Genomic DNA, 14422 nt, shown 5'->3' on the forward strand with positions numbered 1-14422 from the left:
CTTTGACCGAGCTTTTGGCCATTTAACTGTAGTTTCTCTTCAAATGGCTCGCTGTCACATTGTTTTATAATGTCCCTGAGAAGCATCTCAGAATGATTCATTAGGCTAAAGGTTGGAAACAAGAGTTGTTACAAGTTATAAAAATGATTATTACAGGTTGTAAATGTTCTGTTATGAGCTAGAGGAGAGAATGGCGATGGATATTTGCAATGTAAATGGTGAATTATCAACTTTATCTGGTTATTAGGGAAAGTTGCCATTAACCGGGCTCACGGTCACCAGGTTAGACGACAGTGATGCTAACAAGAACACCTTTGAAATTACTGGTGAGTTATTAGCTTAATTTAAGGTTTCTGTTCCACTCCACTCACCCTAGACTTGCAAACAGTACACAGAATCCACCTGTATGTTAACCTATCTCGTCTTGTTCTGCTCTGCTTGCAGGAAGTATGATTGAACGAATTTTGGTCTCCTGTTCCAGCTACCAGGATTTGCAAGAGTGGGTGGATCATCTTCAGAAGCAAACTAAAACGCCCAGTGTGGGGATTGCTGTGGTCAGACAGCAGTCTGTGCCATGCTACACAGTAAGAGAAAGGGGCAACTAACTGAGACTGTACCCGAGCACAAAGTGACAGCTGTGTGTGGCAGCGAGTGGGACATTCACAAATTGCACCCTGCTGGGCATGCTGGGATTCTTACTGGGCGTAATAGGATAGACATTAATGGAAATAATTGGGGTGTTTCCTGTATTGGGTATCGATCCATAACACCAGTTTTACATTGGGTGGCAAGTTATCAATCTCTCAATGATAACTTTAATCCTCTTCTATAGAACTTTGGTAACGATAGCAAGAACTAGGTGGGGAAAAATGTTTACATTTTTCCCCACCTAGTTCTTGCTATCGTTACCAAAGTTCTATAGAAGAGGATTAAAGTATGACATAATAGTCAGTTCTATCGAATGGGCTTCACGTTGCATTGAGAATTAGACCAGACCCGTTTTTCCTCGCGTATAGAAGATTAGTGATGTAATTAAAGTATTTAGGATGATTGACAGAGTTGAGAGGGTTGACAGAAACTATTTGCTCTGGTAGGTAGGGGTTGTGGGGGATGTCCAGAACAAGGGGGCCGAATCTTAAAATTCGAGCCAGGCTGTTTAGTGACGATGTCGGGAAACGCTCCTTGGGAGTGGAAATCTGGAACTTGCACCACATAAAGTTGTTAAGGCAGTTGTAAATTTCAAAACGTACTTGGTATATATTTTGCTGAGTAAAGGTATTATGGAGCCATGGTGTGTAGTTAGGAGTTAAGACACATCAGCCATAATCTCACCGAATGATGGAAATGATTCAAGGAGCTGAACGGTCTCCTCGTGTTTGGATGTTCTCTCTGGTGGCCTGTCCAATATTTACACTTGAACCAACATCACTAAAAACAGATCATTTGGTCTTTTCTCTTCTTGATTTTAGTGGGGTCCTGGTTGCCGTGTATACTACATTAATCCAGTGGTAACATTTCAAAAGCGCTCAAATGGCTTAACGTGCTTTGGTCCATCTTAAGGTTGTGAAAGGTGCAATAAAAATGCAAGCCGATCTCTATTCCCAATTAAACAACAAGACAGGAAATGGTACAGCTCTCAATCCATCCTACATCCCAATGGCACAGAGGAATACCTGCTTTCCAGAACCGATTTGGCTCCTGTTAGAACCCCTTCAGACTCTGGCTGGATATCTTCAAAAAGCTGTTTCAACTGATTTGTTTCAGCTTTCCTCTTCTGCTCTGCTATAAATACTATTACATTTTCTTTAACTATCCTACTGTGAGAGCAAAAGACTTTACACATTTGGGTACACCGAGGGAGAATTCAGAATGTCTAATTCACCTACCAAGCACGTCTTTCGAGACTTGTGGGAGGAAACCGGAGCACCCGGAGGAAACCCACGCAGACATGGGGGGATGTGCAGACTCTGTACAGACAGTGACCCAAGCTGGAATCAAACCCGGGTCACTGGTGCTGTGAAGGAACAGTGCTAACCACTGTGTTACTGTGCTGCCCTTTGGGCCCGGATTCTGCCCAGCGGTCTCCATTGGTATGGGCTCCGTTCGTTTCCCCCCCTCCCCCACCCTTCCAATTGGAGACTGTTCAGTTTGAAGGGCTAGTGAGGATGGAATGGAACATGGGGCCACAGCCTGTGAGGAGAGATGCTTGAACAAACACGGGAATAAGGAATGGGTATTTTGATTCTCCAGAACTGAAGCAAAGGTTCCCTATAACTTGCTTTTTGTGTTCTGTCGACAGCTTCCACTACATCCTGTGACACCTATCAACAAACATTCTGATGGCTATCCAATATCTGTGACTCCTTCCTATCATACTCTTCCTCATCCCTCCCTGCACGGGACCTCACACAGCTCTCTGTGCTGGGGACCTCTGGAACCACTCAAAATGCCAAAGCCTTGGAGTTTGAGCTGCCTCCGCCCTGCAGCCCCGTTGAAACCTTCAGCTGCTCTGTGTTACAAGGAGGTTGGTCTTCAGTTTTTCAACACCCCATCCAAAACTTGTGATAGATTTCACTCTGAGCGGCCTGCATGCTTTTCACAATATTAGATTGTTGAAATTGACGTGCAGTTAAATTCCCGCGATTATTCACAAATGTCAGTACACCCAAATCAGGCTGTCCATTTGGCACAGATCAATCCAAGTTTATAACTATTATCTTCCAATTCTATCTTCCTCCATTCTATCTTCATCTTCGAGCTCACAACAATACAACCCGGGATCTGGTGTTTTATGACTATGTTTGCTTGTGTTTTGTGCAGGATCTCAGCAAAAGTCCCAAGACCATGAAGAAGCTGCTTCCCAAACGAAAACCGGAAAGGAAAGCATCCGATGAGGAAGTTGCCCTGAGGAAAAGTAGGTTTGGCATTCAGCTGTGGTCCCTGCTCTGCCTCTGCCCATAGCCTTTGTTACTTTCCCACTTTCTGTACCTGACTTCACCTGTGCGTAACCAATTATCGGTGAACAGGAAGAGAATGGAAACATTTTTAAGAAAGGAAGGTTGTGCAAATTAATGAGAGTTGGATTGGAGTGCACCAGTTGTAGATTGTGTTACTTAGAAAGGTAATGCAGAATTCATTGATGTATAGTTAGTCCAAATGCTAAACATCTGACACATTGGCACAGTGGTTAGCACTGCAGTCTCAGAGCGTCAGGAATTAGGGTTCAATTCCAGGTCACTGTCTGTGTGGAGTTTGTGCATTTTCTTCCCGTGTGTGCGTGGGTTTCCTCCGGGTGCGCCAGCTTCCTCCCACAGTCCAAAGATGTGCAGGATAAGTGGATTTGCCATGCTAAATTGCCCTTAGCGGGGTTACTGGGTTACAGGGATAGGGTCGGGAATGGGCCTAGGGTAGGGTACTCTTTACAAAGGCTGGTGCAGACTCGATGGACCGAATGGCCTCCTGCACTGTTGCGATTCTATGATTTGTCAAACAATAGTCTTCCCATTAACTAACACCCTGATCTTCTGTCCATTGCTGCTTCTGTTCCATGAGTTCACCTGATGAAGGAGCAGTGCTCCAAACGCTAGTGATTTCAAATAAACCTGTTGGACTTTAACCTGGTGTTGTAAGACTTCTTGCAACATATATAGGCAGAGACACAATTGCAAGATAATTACAGGTTGGAATGTGAGTCTTTACAGGTAAACAATTTTACAGGAACAGACAATGTGAGTGGAGTGAGGGATAATCGAGGTGTTAATTGTCTCAAGCCAGGACACTCAGTCGGATTCTGCAGACCCGGGCAGTATGAACAAAGAACAAAGAAAATTACAGCACAGGAACAGGCCCTTCGGCCCTCCCAGCCTGTGCCGATCCAGATCCTTTATCTAAACCTGTCTCCTATTTTCCAAGGTCTACTTCCCTCTGTCGCCGCCCATTCATATACCTGTCCAGATGCCTATGGTGGGGGTTCCCAGGAATGTGACAGGAACCGAATCCCGGCTGAGGCCGCCCTCATTCGCACTCAACCCCAGTCACACTGTCTGTTCCTGTAAAGACTTGTTTACCCGTATAGACTCATTCCATCCATCCTTCACATTTCAATCTGTAATTATCTTGTAATTGTGTCTCTCCCACATAAGCTGTGATTGTGAATCGGCCTCCACTTCACCTGATCGAGGAGCAGCGCTCCGAAAGCTTGTGATTTCAGATGAACTTGTTGGACTTTAACCTGGTGATGTGAGACTTTTTACTATTTCCTTTCTGAGATAACCTTATCTATGAGATTCACCTCCTGCTCCCTTGACCTCATTCCCTGTGACCTTATAGTGTCACCCATGGCTCAATTGCAGAGTCCTCGCCATTGAATCATATGGTTGTGATTCATGCCTGTGTGGACTCTGCACACTCTCGTACCTGCGTGGGTTTCCTCCGTGTGCTCCGGTTTCCTCCCACAGCCGAAAGATGTGCAGGTTAGGTGGATTGACCATGATAAATTGCCCTTTTAATCCAGCGGTAGGGGTAACAGGGTGCAGGGGAGGGAGGGTGGGTAGGGGTAACAGGGTGCAGGGGAGGGAGGGTGGGTAGGGGTAACAGGGTGCAGGGGAGAGAGGGTGGGTAGGGGGTAACGGTGCAGGGGAGGGTGGGTAGGGGTAACAGGGTGTCGGGAGGTAGGGTGGGTAGGGGTAACAGGGTGCAGGGGAGGTAGGGTGGGCAGGGTTAACGGTTCAGGGGAGGGAGGGTGGGTAGGGGGTAAAAGGTTCGGGGAGGGAGGGTGGGTAGGGGGTAACAGAGTGCAGGGGAGGGAGGGTGGGTAGGGGTAACAGGGTGCAGGGGAGAGAGGGTGGGTAGGGGGTAACGGTGCAGGGGAGGGTGGGTGGGTAGGGGGTAACAGGGTGCAGGGGAGGGTGGGTAGGGGTAACAGGGTGCAGGGGAGGGAGGGTGGGTAGGGGGTAACGGTGCAGGGGAGGGTGGGTGGGTAGGGGGTAACAGGGTGCAGGGGAGGGTGGGTGGGCAGGGGTAACAGGGAGCTGGGGACGGAGGGTGGGCAGGGGGTAACAGGGTGCAGGGGAAGGTGGGTAGGGGTAACAGGGTGCAGGGGAGGGAGGGTGGGTAGGGGTAACAGGGTGCAGGGGAGGGAGGGTGGGTAGGGGTAACAGGGTGCAGGGGAGGGAGGGTGGGTAGGGGTAACGGTGCAGGGGAGGGTGGGTGGGCAGGGGGTAACAGGGTGCAGGGGAGGGAGGGTAGGGGTAACAGGGTGCAGGGGAGGTAGGGTGGGTAGGGGTAAAGGGGTAACAGGGTGCAGGGGAGGTAGGGTGGGTAGGGGTAACAGGGTACAGGGGAGGGTGGGTGGGCAGGGGTAACAGGGAGCAGGGGACGGAGGGTGGGCAGGGGGTAACAGGGTGCAGGGGAGGGTGGGTAGGGGTGACAGGGTGCAGGGGAGGGAGGGTGGGTAGGGGTAACAGAGTGGAGGGGAGGGAGGGTGGGTAGGGGTAACGGTGCAGGGGAGGGAGGGTGGTTAGGGGTAACAGGGTGCAGGGGAGGGAGGGTGGGTAGGGGTAACGGTGCAGGGGAGGGAGGTGGGTAGGGGTAACGGTGCAGGGGTGGGAGGGTGGGTAGGGGTAACGGTGCAGGGGAGGGTGGGTGGGCAGGGGGTAACGGTGCAGGGGAGGGAGGGTAGGTAGGGGTAACAGGGTGCAGGGGAGGTAGGGTGGGTAGGGTTAAAGGGGTAACGGGGTGCAGGGGAGGGAGGGTGAGTAGGGGGTAACGGGGTGCAGGGGAGGGAGGGTGGGTAGGGGGTAACGGGGTGCAGGGGAGGTAGTATGGGTAGGGGTAACGGGGTGCAGGGGAGGGAGGGTGGGTAGGGGGTAACGGGGTGCAGGGGAGGGAGGGTGGGTCGGGGGTAACAGGGTGCCGGGGAAGGAGGGTGGTTAGGGGGTAACGGGGTGCAGGGGAGTTAGTGTGGGTAGGGGGTAATGGGGTGCAGGGGAGGGAGGGTGGGTAGGGGGTAACGGGGTGCAGGGGAGGGAGGGTGGGTAGGGGTAACGGGGTGCAGGGGAGGGAGGGTGGGTAGGGGGTAACGGGGTGCAGGGGAGGGTGGGTGGGTAGGGGGTAACGGGGTGCAGGGGAGGGAGGGTGGGTAGGGGGTAACGGGGTGCAGGGGAGGTAGTGTGGGTAGGGGGTAACGGGGTGCAGGGGAGGGAGGGTGGGTAGGGGGTAACGGGGTGCAGGGGAGGGAGGGTGGGTAGGGGGTAACGGGGTGCGGGGAGGGAGGGTGGGTAGGGGGTAACGGGGTGCAGGGGAGGGAGGGTGGGTAGGGGGTAACGGGGTGCAGGGGAGGTGGTGGGTAGGGGGTAACGGGGTGCAGGGGAGGTAGTGTGGGTAGGGGGTAACGGGGTGCAGGGGAGGGAGGGTGGGTAGGGGGTAACGGGGTGCAGGGGAGGGAGGGTGGGTAGGGGGTAACGGGGTGCAGGGGAGGGAGGGTGGGTAGGGGGTAACGGGGTGCAGGGGAGGGAGGGTGGGTAGGGGGTAACGGGGTGCAGGGGAGGGAGGGTGGGTAGGGGTAATGGGGTGCAGGGGAGGGAGGGTGGGTAGGGGGTAATGGGGTGCAGGGGAGGGAGGGTGGGTAGGGGGGTAACGGGGTGCAGGGGAGGGAGGGGTGTAGGGGGTAATGGGTGCAGGGAGGGAGGGTGGGTAGGGGGTAACGGGGTGCAGGGGAGGGAGGGTGGGTAGGGGGTAACGGGTTGCAGGGGAGGGAGGGTGGGTAGGGGGTAACGGGGTGCAGGGGAGGGAGGGTGGGGAGGGGGTAACGGGGTGCAGGGGAGGGTAGTGTGGGTAGGGGGTAACGGGGTGCAGGGGAGGGAGGGTGGGTAGGGGGTAACGGGGTGCAGGGGAGGGAGGGTGGGTAGGGGGTAACGGGGTGCAGGGGAGGGAGGGTGCTCTTTCAGAGGATCAGTGCTGACTCAGTGAGCCGCATGGCCTCCTTCTGCACTGCAGGGATTCTATGATGAAGTATCACTCCGGGCACCGATTCCCACGCAGTATTGAGGAATAGGATCCAATAGGAAAAGAAATTGGAGAAGGATTAAATGTTTTTCTATTGACAAAGGTTATTTGATCTCAATGATGTAGCAATAAAGTACTGATGGCAATGATATGACTGTGGGAGGGAGAGACGGAGAGATGGGCAGGGCTGGTTGCTGCCTGGTCCTCATTGTGGTGTGCAGTCTCAGAAGGGGGAGCTCACCACCCTAATTGGGGTGTTGACCCACCGTTTGGGAACTGCTGGTGTACGGTAAGGGTGCGCTACCATTGATATCCCTCGCGTCTTGTTGAAAAGGATTTGGTCTCAAACACCAGGCTGCCTTTGAATATGGCTTTAGCAATCTGCTGTTCGCTAAAATTCAGCTTTAACTTTTGTCAGATGGAAGGTGAATAATTCGAAGGCAAAAAAAAAATCAGGATCACCACTTTGCAAACTAGCGACTTTCTGAAAACATCAGCCTTTGCGACTGGAAGTTCGCCTCTAGAGATGCTAGTGTTTGCAATGATTTCTATTTTTGATTCAGATGTCCAGCAAAGGTACTCATTTGCAGTTGTATTCCTGTTTTGTGCCTGTGTGTTTAGGAGAATTGTTGTTTTTATTAATCAGGCACAGCAGCCCTTGAAGAAGACACACAGATTTTGAAAGTTATTGAAGCGTACTGCACGAGTGCGAAAACCCGGCAAACTCTCAACTCCAGTAAGTGAAAAGCAACTTTACTCTGTGGAACGAACCTTTATTTAGAATTACTCGACAGATTTAAGAAGGTTAAATTGTTTAATTCTTCTGAATGTCAGTATTGTTTTCCAGAAATTACGAAATATTTTGTTGCTGGATTTCCAAAATGGTGCAGCTTATGTGAGATCAGTTCACAAACGGAAAAAATAATCAACTCGCATTTCCTCCACCCCAACATGAAGTGAATGTTGAGGGATGTACCACCTGAAACTGAAACCTTTTAAAACAAAACAATCACCCCTGGAAACACGCAATTTCTCCCTGTCATATTCAATTAAAACTTTAAAGTCAGATTAGATATTGAATTATAGGATCGTTGTAAAAGTTTTTGTTCATTTTTCAAGTTTCAAAAGATCGGCTTTCTAAAGATTAAAGCAGAAGTTGGAATGTTGAAGAGTGGAAATAATGATTCCAGTGAATCAGGACAGACTGAGAGTTTAAAACAGAATGCACAGCTTATTCTGAAAGCTCATTTATATTCTTACCAAATGCCTGTCCATTCCACATTTAGTTAATCTCGTCAAATTCAGTCACCTCCCTGTGCCATCCTTTCAAAACACTCTGCAATCTCAATGCAGTAGTTTGATCTGATCTGTCCTTTCTTCACTCTGATATCCTGATTCTGGCACTGTGTTACAGAATCCAACAACAAGTAGGACTAATCAGTGATTGCAGACACTTTGGGGATTTTCAGAATCTGTGCTCCTGACACGGATGAGCATGAAACCGCAAGGATACAGTGGTCGTCCTCGGCACTGTGCCCTCTACATCCAAAGCTGCTGTCCAGCAGGAACAGCATCTTTCACAAGCACAGCTTTAGAAAATCACCCCTTATAACTCAATGTGAGAGAGTGTCGGATTGCCATTCTTCACCTCATCGCAAACAGCCTGGTGTTTTATACACATCGTGTTATTTAAATTTGAGCAAAGTCTGACGTAAATAATCATGAAGATATCAATTGCAGCAGTTTGGTAATTAACTCATGAAAATTGTTTCATTATAGTTTGGAAATCAGCTTGAAAGTGAAGGGCGAATAATCATTCCAGATTGAAGCTTTTAAAAATCAATACCATAAATAGTTTAAAGAACTGCCTACAGTTTATGAATAAAGGACAGTCTTTACTTTGGTAATTGTTAAGCCAAATAATGTGTTTTGAAGTGAATTAATATAGGTAGAGGTGATGGCCATTCAGCTGCTCTTCTGTCATCGAGTTAGCTCGTGTTTGATCGGTACCTCGGTTCCATCAACCTACCCTACCTCCATATCTCGTGATGCGTTTACCCAACAAAAATCCATCGATCGCAGTCTGGAAAATTCTCGTTAATCCCCAGCGTCCGCAGTAATAATTATGATACTTGATAATGATAAAGGAACGTTGGCAGCATAACAGAATAACGGCAAATAAATGTAAATGTCACGGAATGGCCTGATAGTGTAATATTTAGCTATATTTCAATTTTTTGGTTGGTATTTAATATTGAGACCAGGTTTGAAACTCTTGGCCTGTCCCTTCGACATTTTGTTTCCCTGACCACAATCTGCAAAAGTAATTTTCTTACACTCCAGGCAGATAGATGAATGTGGAAATGGGGAGGAGGAAGGAACAAAAGGAAATATCTGTGAGAGGGTGGAAGAGGGGAGAGATTAAAAGGCAGAAGGGATTATGGTGCAAGACAAAGGAGATGCTGATGGGGCAAGAAAAGTAGCGAAAGCTGAGTCTGGAGGAGAAGTCAATGTTAACGGCAGAATCATTACTAACACTCGCTGTTTGAAAGACATGGGGACAGAGATTATGGACTGCAACTGTTGGGCTCGATAGTGAGCGCGAGACACTGCAAAGTGTTTAGAAACATCAAAAAAATAGGAGCAGTAGGCGGCCATTTGGCTCTTCAGACCCACTCCGCCATTCATTATGATCATGGCTGATCATCCAACTCAGTAGCCTAATCCCGCTTTCCCCCATATCCTTTGGTTCCGTTTGCCCTAAGTGCTGTATCTAACTGCTTCTTGAAAAAATACAATGTTTTGGATTCAACTACTTCCTGTGGTAACAAATTCCACAGGCTCACCACTCTCTGGGTGAAGAAATTTCTCCTCATCTCTCTCCTAAATGGTCTACCCCGTATCCTCAGACTGTGACCCTGGTTCTGGACTCCCCCACCATTGGGAACATCTTCCCTGAATCTACCCTGACCAGCCCTGTGAGAATTTTATATGTTTCTATGAGATCCCACCTCATTCTTCTGAACACAAACAAATACAATCCTAACCAATTCAATCTCTCCTCGTACATCAGTCCTATCATCCCAGGAATCAGCCTGGTAAACCTTCGCTGCACTCCCTCTAGACTAGAGCAAGAACACCCTTCCTCAGATAAGGAGACCAAAAGTGCACACAGTACTCCAAGTGTGGCCTGACCAAGGAGTCTCCCATTCCTCAAACTTCTGTTCACCTTCTCTGGAAGAGTGTCGGAGGCTAAGGACACAGAGTTCAGAGTGAGAGTGGGGCAGAGAATGATAATGAGATGTCCTTGCATCCTTCCAGGCTCAACGTAGAGTTCAATAGCTGCAAATCATAACCTCTGCTGCTTGACAGCAGGTGCGAGGAATGATTCTGTTTATCCATTTACACCTTCTGTAGACTTGTCTTTTTTAACTTGTCCCTGTTACCGACCTCCGTTGGCCTTTTACCATCAGCCCTTTTGCCATTTATTCTCTCATCTTCCACCCTATCACACACCTCCCTTTTATTCTTTCCTCCCCTCCCCTATCCTTTCTCTCTACTTGCTTGAAACGTGTTATATTTCTAACTTTTTCCAGTTTCGATAAAGGCCCTTGACTTGAAATGTTAACTCTGTTTCTCTCGCAGATACAGTCTGGACCTGCTGAGTATTCCCAGCGTCTTCTGTTTATCTCAGTTTACCTTAGCTTGCACACGCTGCATTCTCGACCCGGTCTCATTTATCCTGTGTAAATAAAACCTGGAGGATCAGATTTACTTAATTCTGATCTATAGTATCGTAGTTCTGTTATTGCAAATCCAGCACAGATTTATTGGTATAGATTTGAATCCCATTTAAAGTGTGGCCGAGAATTATCAAGCTGCTCTTGTGTTTTTTAATCAGCAGATTCAGGAGTGATTTGATGAAGAGATGTTCATTTTATGAAAGGGTGGAACAGATTAGATAGAAAAAAGCTGGTTCCAGATGTTGAAGATCTTGAGCGAGGGAGAATTGATATGAAATTAAGTTTGAGATTTAGGGCAGGGAGCAGGTGGAACTTTATTTACACAGGGGTTTGTGAAACTGGAGTGCAGCACTGGAGTTAAAGGCTGAACCGGAGATAATACATTTTAAGAACAGGTTAGATGGGAGTTTGAGGAAAAAGTGCAGAAGAGGATATGGGAACAGGGCATGCATGCAAGGTCAGGATGCTGCTTGTGTGGAGCATAAACAACGAGGACTGGGGATGGTCCTGAGGCCTGTTTCCACTTTGTAAATTCTGCGTAGAGTCGTGATTCTGGCTGTGGAGATCAGTACCGCTGACCCTCCTCGTCCTCAGTCTCTTTAATCCTCAGCACTCCTCCCCTTCCCCCCCCCACCCTCCTTTCCTTGGCCCTCCAGCTGTGTTTATTCAGAAAATCTAACTCCTGTGCCGTCTGCACTCTGTAAATTAATGACACTCTCAGCCGTGCCCCTCAAAATCAACTTTCTTTTGCATTCTTGACTTTTCTATAACTTATTGCCAGCTGTGAATCGAAATTTGTGCTGGAATCTCGAAGCGTCCAAAATAGCGGGGAAGTGACTGTGCTTTGAAGTGATGGCTTGATCTGCTCAGGGGGTGGGGTGGAGACTGTCTGTGTGTCCACACTTCCAGCAGGCATCAGAGAATGGGTGACCACACTGTTCCTTTGAGCTTCAATCCCTACATCAGTATTCCGGTGAGGGTGGGGGGTTGCTGGTGGGCAGGGTGCGAGAGGTGAATAAATCGATCAGGAATTTGCTCTTTAATGCTTTTTCAGTTTATGAAAATGTTTTGTTCTGAAGTTGGGAGCACCTTCTGAAACTAGCCCTGCTGTGCAATTTGTCTCTAGTCTAACAGTTTTTTTTCTCTCCTTCTTGTCTTCACTCCACCTTTGCTTTAATTTCACCTTTACATTTGTTACTTTCTTTCCCCATTCACCTGACCCCCCCCCCCCCCCCCCCCCACCCACCCTGTCCGGCAATGCACCCACCGCCGTCCATCCACCCCACCCCCCCCCACCCACCCACCCACCCACCCCTCCACCTCAGCATGGCAAGGCACTGACTTGATGCATAATCATGTTTTGAATGACGATGATCTATCAAGCCTGGATTCCCCAGCTCGCCGCTGCAGCCTCTCCCGCTTGGAGCCTGCTGATCTGTCTGAAGACTCTGATTATGACAGTATTTGGCTGGCCCACAGTTATCGAATGGGACCAACAACTCGTAAAAGCTGTTGTTCGTATATCTCTCACCAGAACTAAGGACATGTTCAGTTTTTAAGAATTGCTTGTTGTGTTAATTTGTTGTTTGGTGATGTATCCCTGCTACACTGTGTCCTTATGTTGATGTCAAGGTATTGTATAGCTCCTGTCCGAGGCTGTTCCATTCCCCCCTCCCCCTCTTCCCCACCCCGCCAAGACGGTGAGTCAGGGAGCACGCGAACACTCCTCTTCCATTGGTCTCTGCTGATTTCAGCTGCTTGTGCCAGTTGAGGAGATGGAGCTACAGTTGGCCTCAGTGCCCTGGACCAGGGAGGGAAACATCAGGCAGGATTACTGCTCTTGCATGGCGCCTACTGGATCCCCTTGCAAACGTGTACTTTGGGTGAGCTCTGCACAATACTCTGTAGCTTGCCTGCACTCACAGTCCACACATGCACATGTTGAATGGCCAACCAATGTGTAGGTGCTTGTTGGTGACCAGTGCCTGTAGCAATTAGGGCCCAGCAATGACCCAAGAGCCTTGATGAGTAAGCAAGGGGGTATGGGAGCAAACTGACCAGGAGGCAGAGGTGAGTAGAGTTCAGAGACTTGGGAAAGGCAGAATTATCGTGTTCAGTAATTGAGATTATTGTCAGTGCAAATTTTGCCTAAAATATTACAATTCCTCAATGGTACTCCTTGCATTTGTGCGCATCCTTTTGTTCAGCTGTTGCTGTTGAATATCCTGCCTTCTGTTGCCCTTGTTGATGGTAGTTGACGTCTCATTGAACAATATTTTGATAGTAATTCGGTATTATGAGTGGGCGAGATTACTGCTGGATTATATTGAAATCAAAGGCTTGTTGTATACAAACCTACTGTAGGTGGCAGTGAATGCATGGAGTTACATTAAAGCTAGACGACAATCTCTGGTTGTACACATACTGAGATTTGTTGGATTATACAGAAAAATGTCATACTGCAAACCGCTGGGAAAATTGGGGCTAGGATTTCTGACTTTGTTATCGGATTGAGGACATCACTGACTGAGGACTAAACTGCAGAGATTGACCATCATGGGATGCCCGACCATCAGAATCGGCAGCAACCCATTGAACCCAGTGCTCAAGTTCTTGTGAAATCTCCTCTTGTATCAAAGTCGGATGACTTGCTGTGTGTCAAATGATGTTCCATCCACGGTGGAAGCCACACCGCCAATCTGTACCCTTCACAGTAAGAGAACAGATTGGCCACAGTATCTGGAGGATATACAGAAGTTGATTGGTGGAAATCACGGGGAGTGACAGTAACTTGTTTTTAAAAGTTTCTCCTACTATTTAAACAAAGACAGTTTAATTTAAAGGGTTAAAATTGGAAAGAGAGGGTTAGGTAGAAGTGGATTAATGTTTTTGTTCGATGCCGTCTCAGACAAGAATTACAGTCTCCTTTTTAAAACATTTTAAAACTACCAAAACTTTCAGCTTCTGCAATTCCAGTGAATCTTTTGTAAATTTTTCGACGTCAGGCAGCTGCCCAGATCAAACAGTGTCCTGTATGGGGGACTGGGAATCTAAAGGTGAATCACTCAACTGACTCGTAACTAGTGTACATCGATCGATTGCTTTTTAATCACATCATAATACTCTAACAGAACTGGAGTAAAAATCACCCTGCTGTTTCTCAGTGACAGCGAACAACAGTGAATATAGGAAACAGGAGCAGGATTACACCACTCAGCCCATTGAGCCTGCTATCCCATTCAATAAGATCAAGGCTGACCATGGGCTTCAACTCCACTTTCATACCCGCTCCCCAAATCCCTCAATCCCTCGAGACATCAGAAATCTGTCTGACCCAGCGTTAAAATATTCAACCATGGCACATCCACAACCCTCCGTTTTTTATTAATTTACAGGATGTGGGCATCGCTGGCTAGACCAGAGCTTTGTTGTCCATCCCTAATTGCCCTTCAGAAGGTGGTGGCGAGCTGTCTTCTGGAACCACAGCAGTCCCTGAGGTGTAGGTATACTCACTGTGCTGTTAGGAAGCGAGTTCCAAGATTTTGCCCCAGCGACAGTGAAGGAACGGCGATATATTTCCAAATCAGGGAGGTGAGTGACTTGGAGGGGAACCTCCAGCTGGTGGGGTTCCCAGGTATCTGCTGCTCTTGTCCTTCTAGACGGTAGTGGTCGTC

At 48.4% G+C, this 14422-nt stretch overlaps 1 protein-coding gene across 11 annotated transcripts in view; it reads left to right on the top strand.

Moving 5' to 3' along the window:
* Positions 1–14422, top strand: part of arhgef7b (Rho guanine nucleotide exchange factor (GEF) 7b) — a 147172-nt gene that overhangs the window by 86868 nt on the left and 45882 nt on the right. For 6 of the 11 annotated variants that reach the window (XR_005463188.1, XM_038818208.1, XM_038818201.1 and 3 more), the window contains 6 exons: positions 248–326; positions 445–584; positions 2300–2524; positions 2821–2914; positions 7652–7741; positions 12074–12262. Coding sequence is in view for 9 of the 11 variants with exons in the window: in XM_038818208.1 (XP_038674136.1) it covers positions 248–326; positions 445–584; positions 2300–2524; positions 2821–2914; positions 7652–7741; positions 12074–12262 (817 nt within the window). In the remaining 2 variants the exon portion in view is untranslated. The remainder of the gene's footprint in view (positions 1–247; positions 327–444; positions 585–2299; positions 2525–2820; positions 2915–7651; positions 7742–12073; positions 12263–14422) is intronic. The other 5 variants (XR_005463189.1, XM_038818209.1, XM_038818204.1 and 2 more) reach the window with 2 other exon arrangements.

The sequence above is a fragment of the Scyliorhinus canicula genome, chromosome 14 (assembly GCF_902713615.1).
Source record: "Scyliorhinus canicula chromosome 14, sScyCan1.1, whole genome shotgun sequence".
In the NCBI taxonomy this organism is placed as follows: Eukaryota; Metazoa; Chordata; class Chondrichthyes; order Carcharhiniformes; family Scyliorhinidae; genus Scyliorhinus; species Scyliorhinus canicula.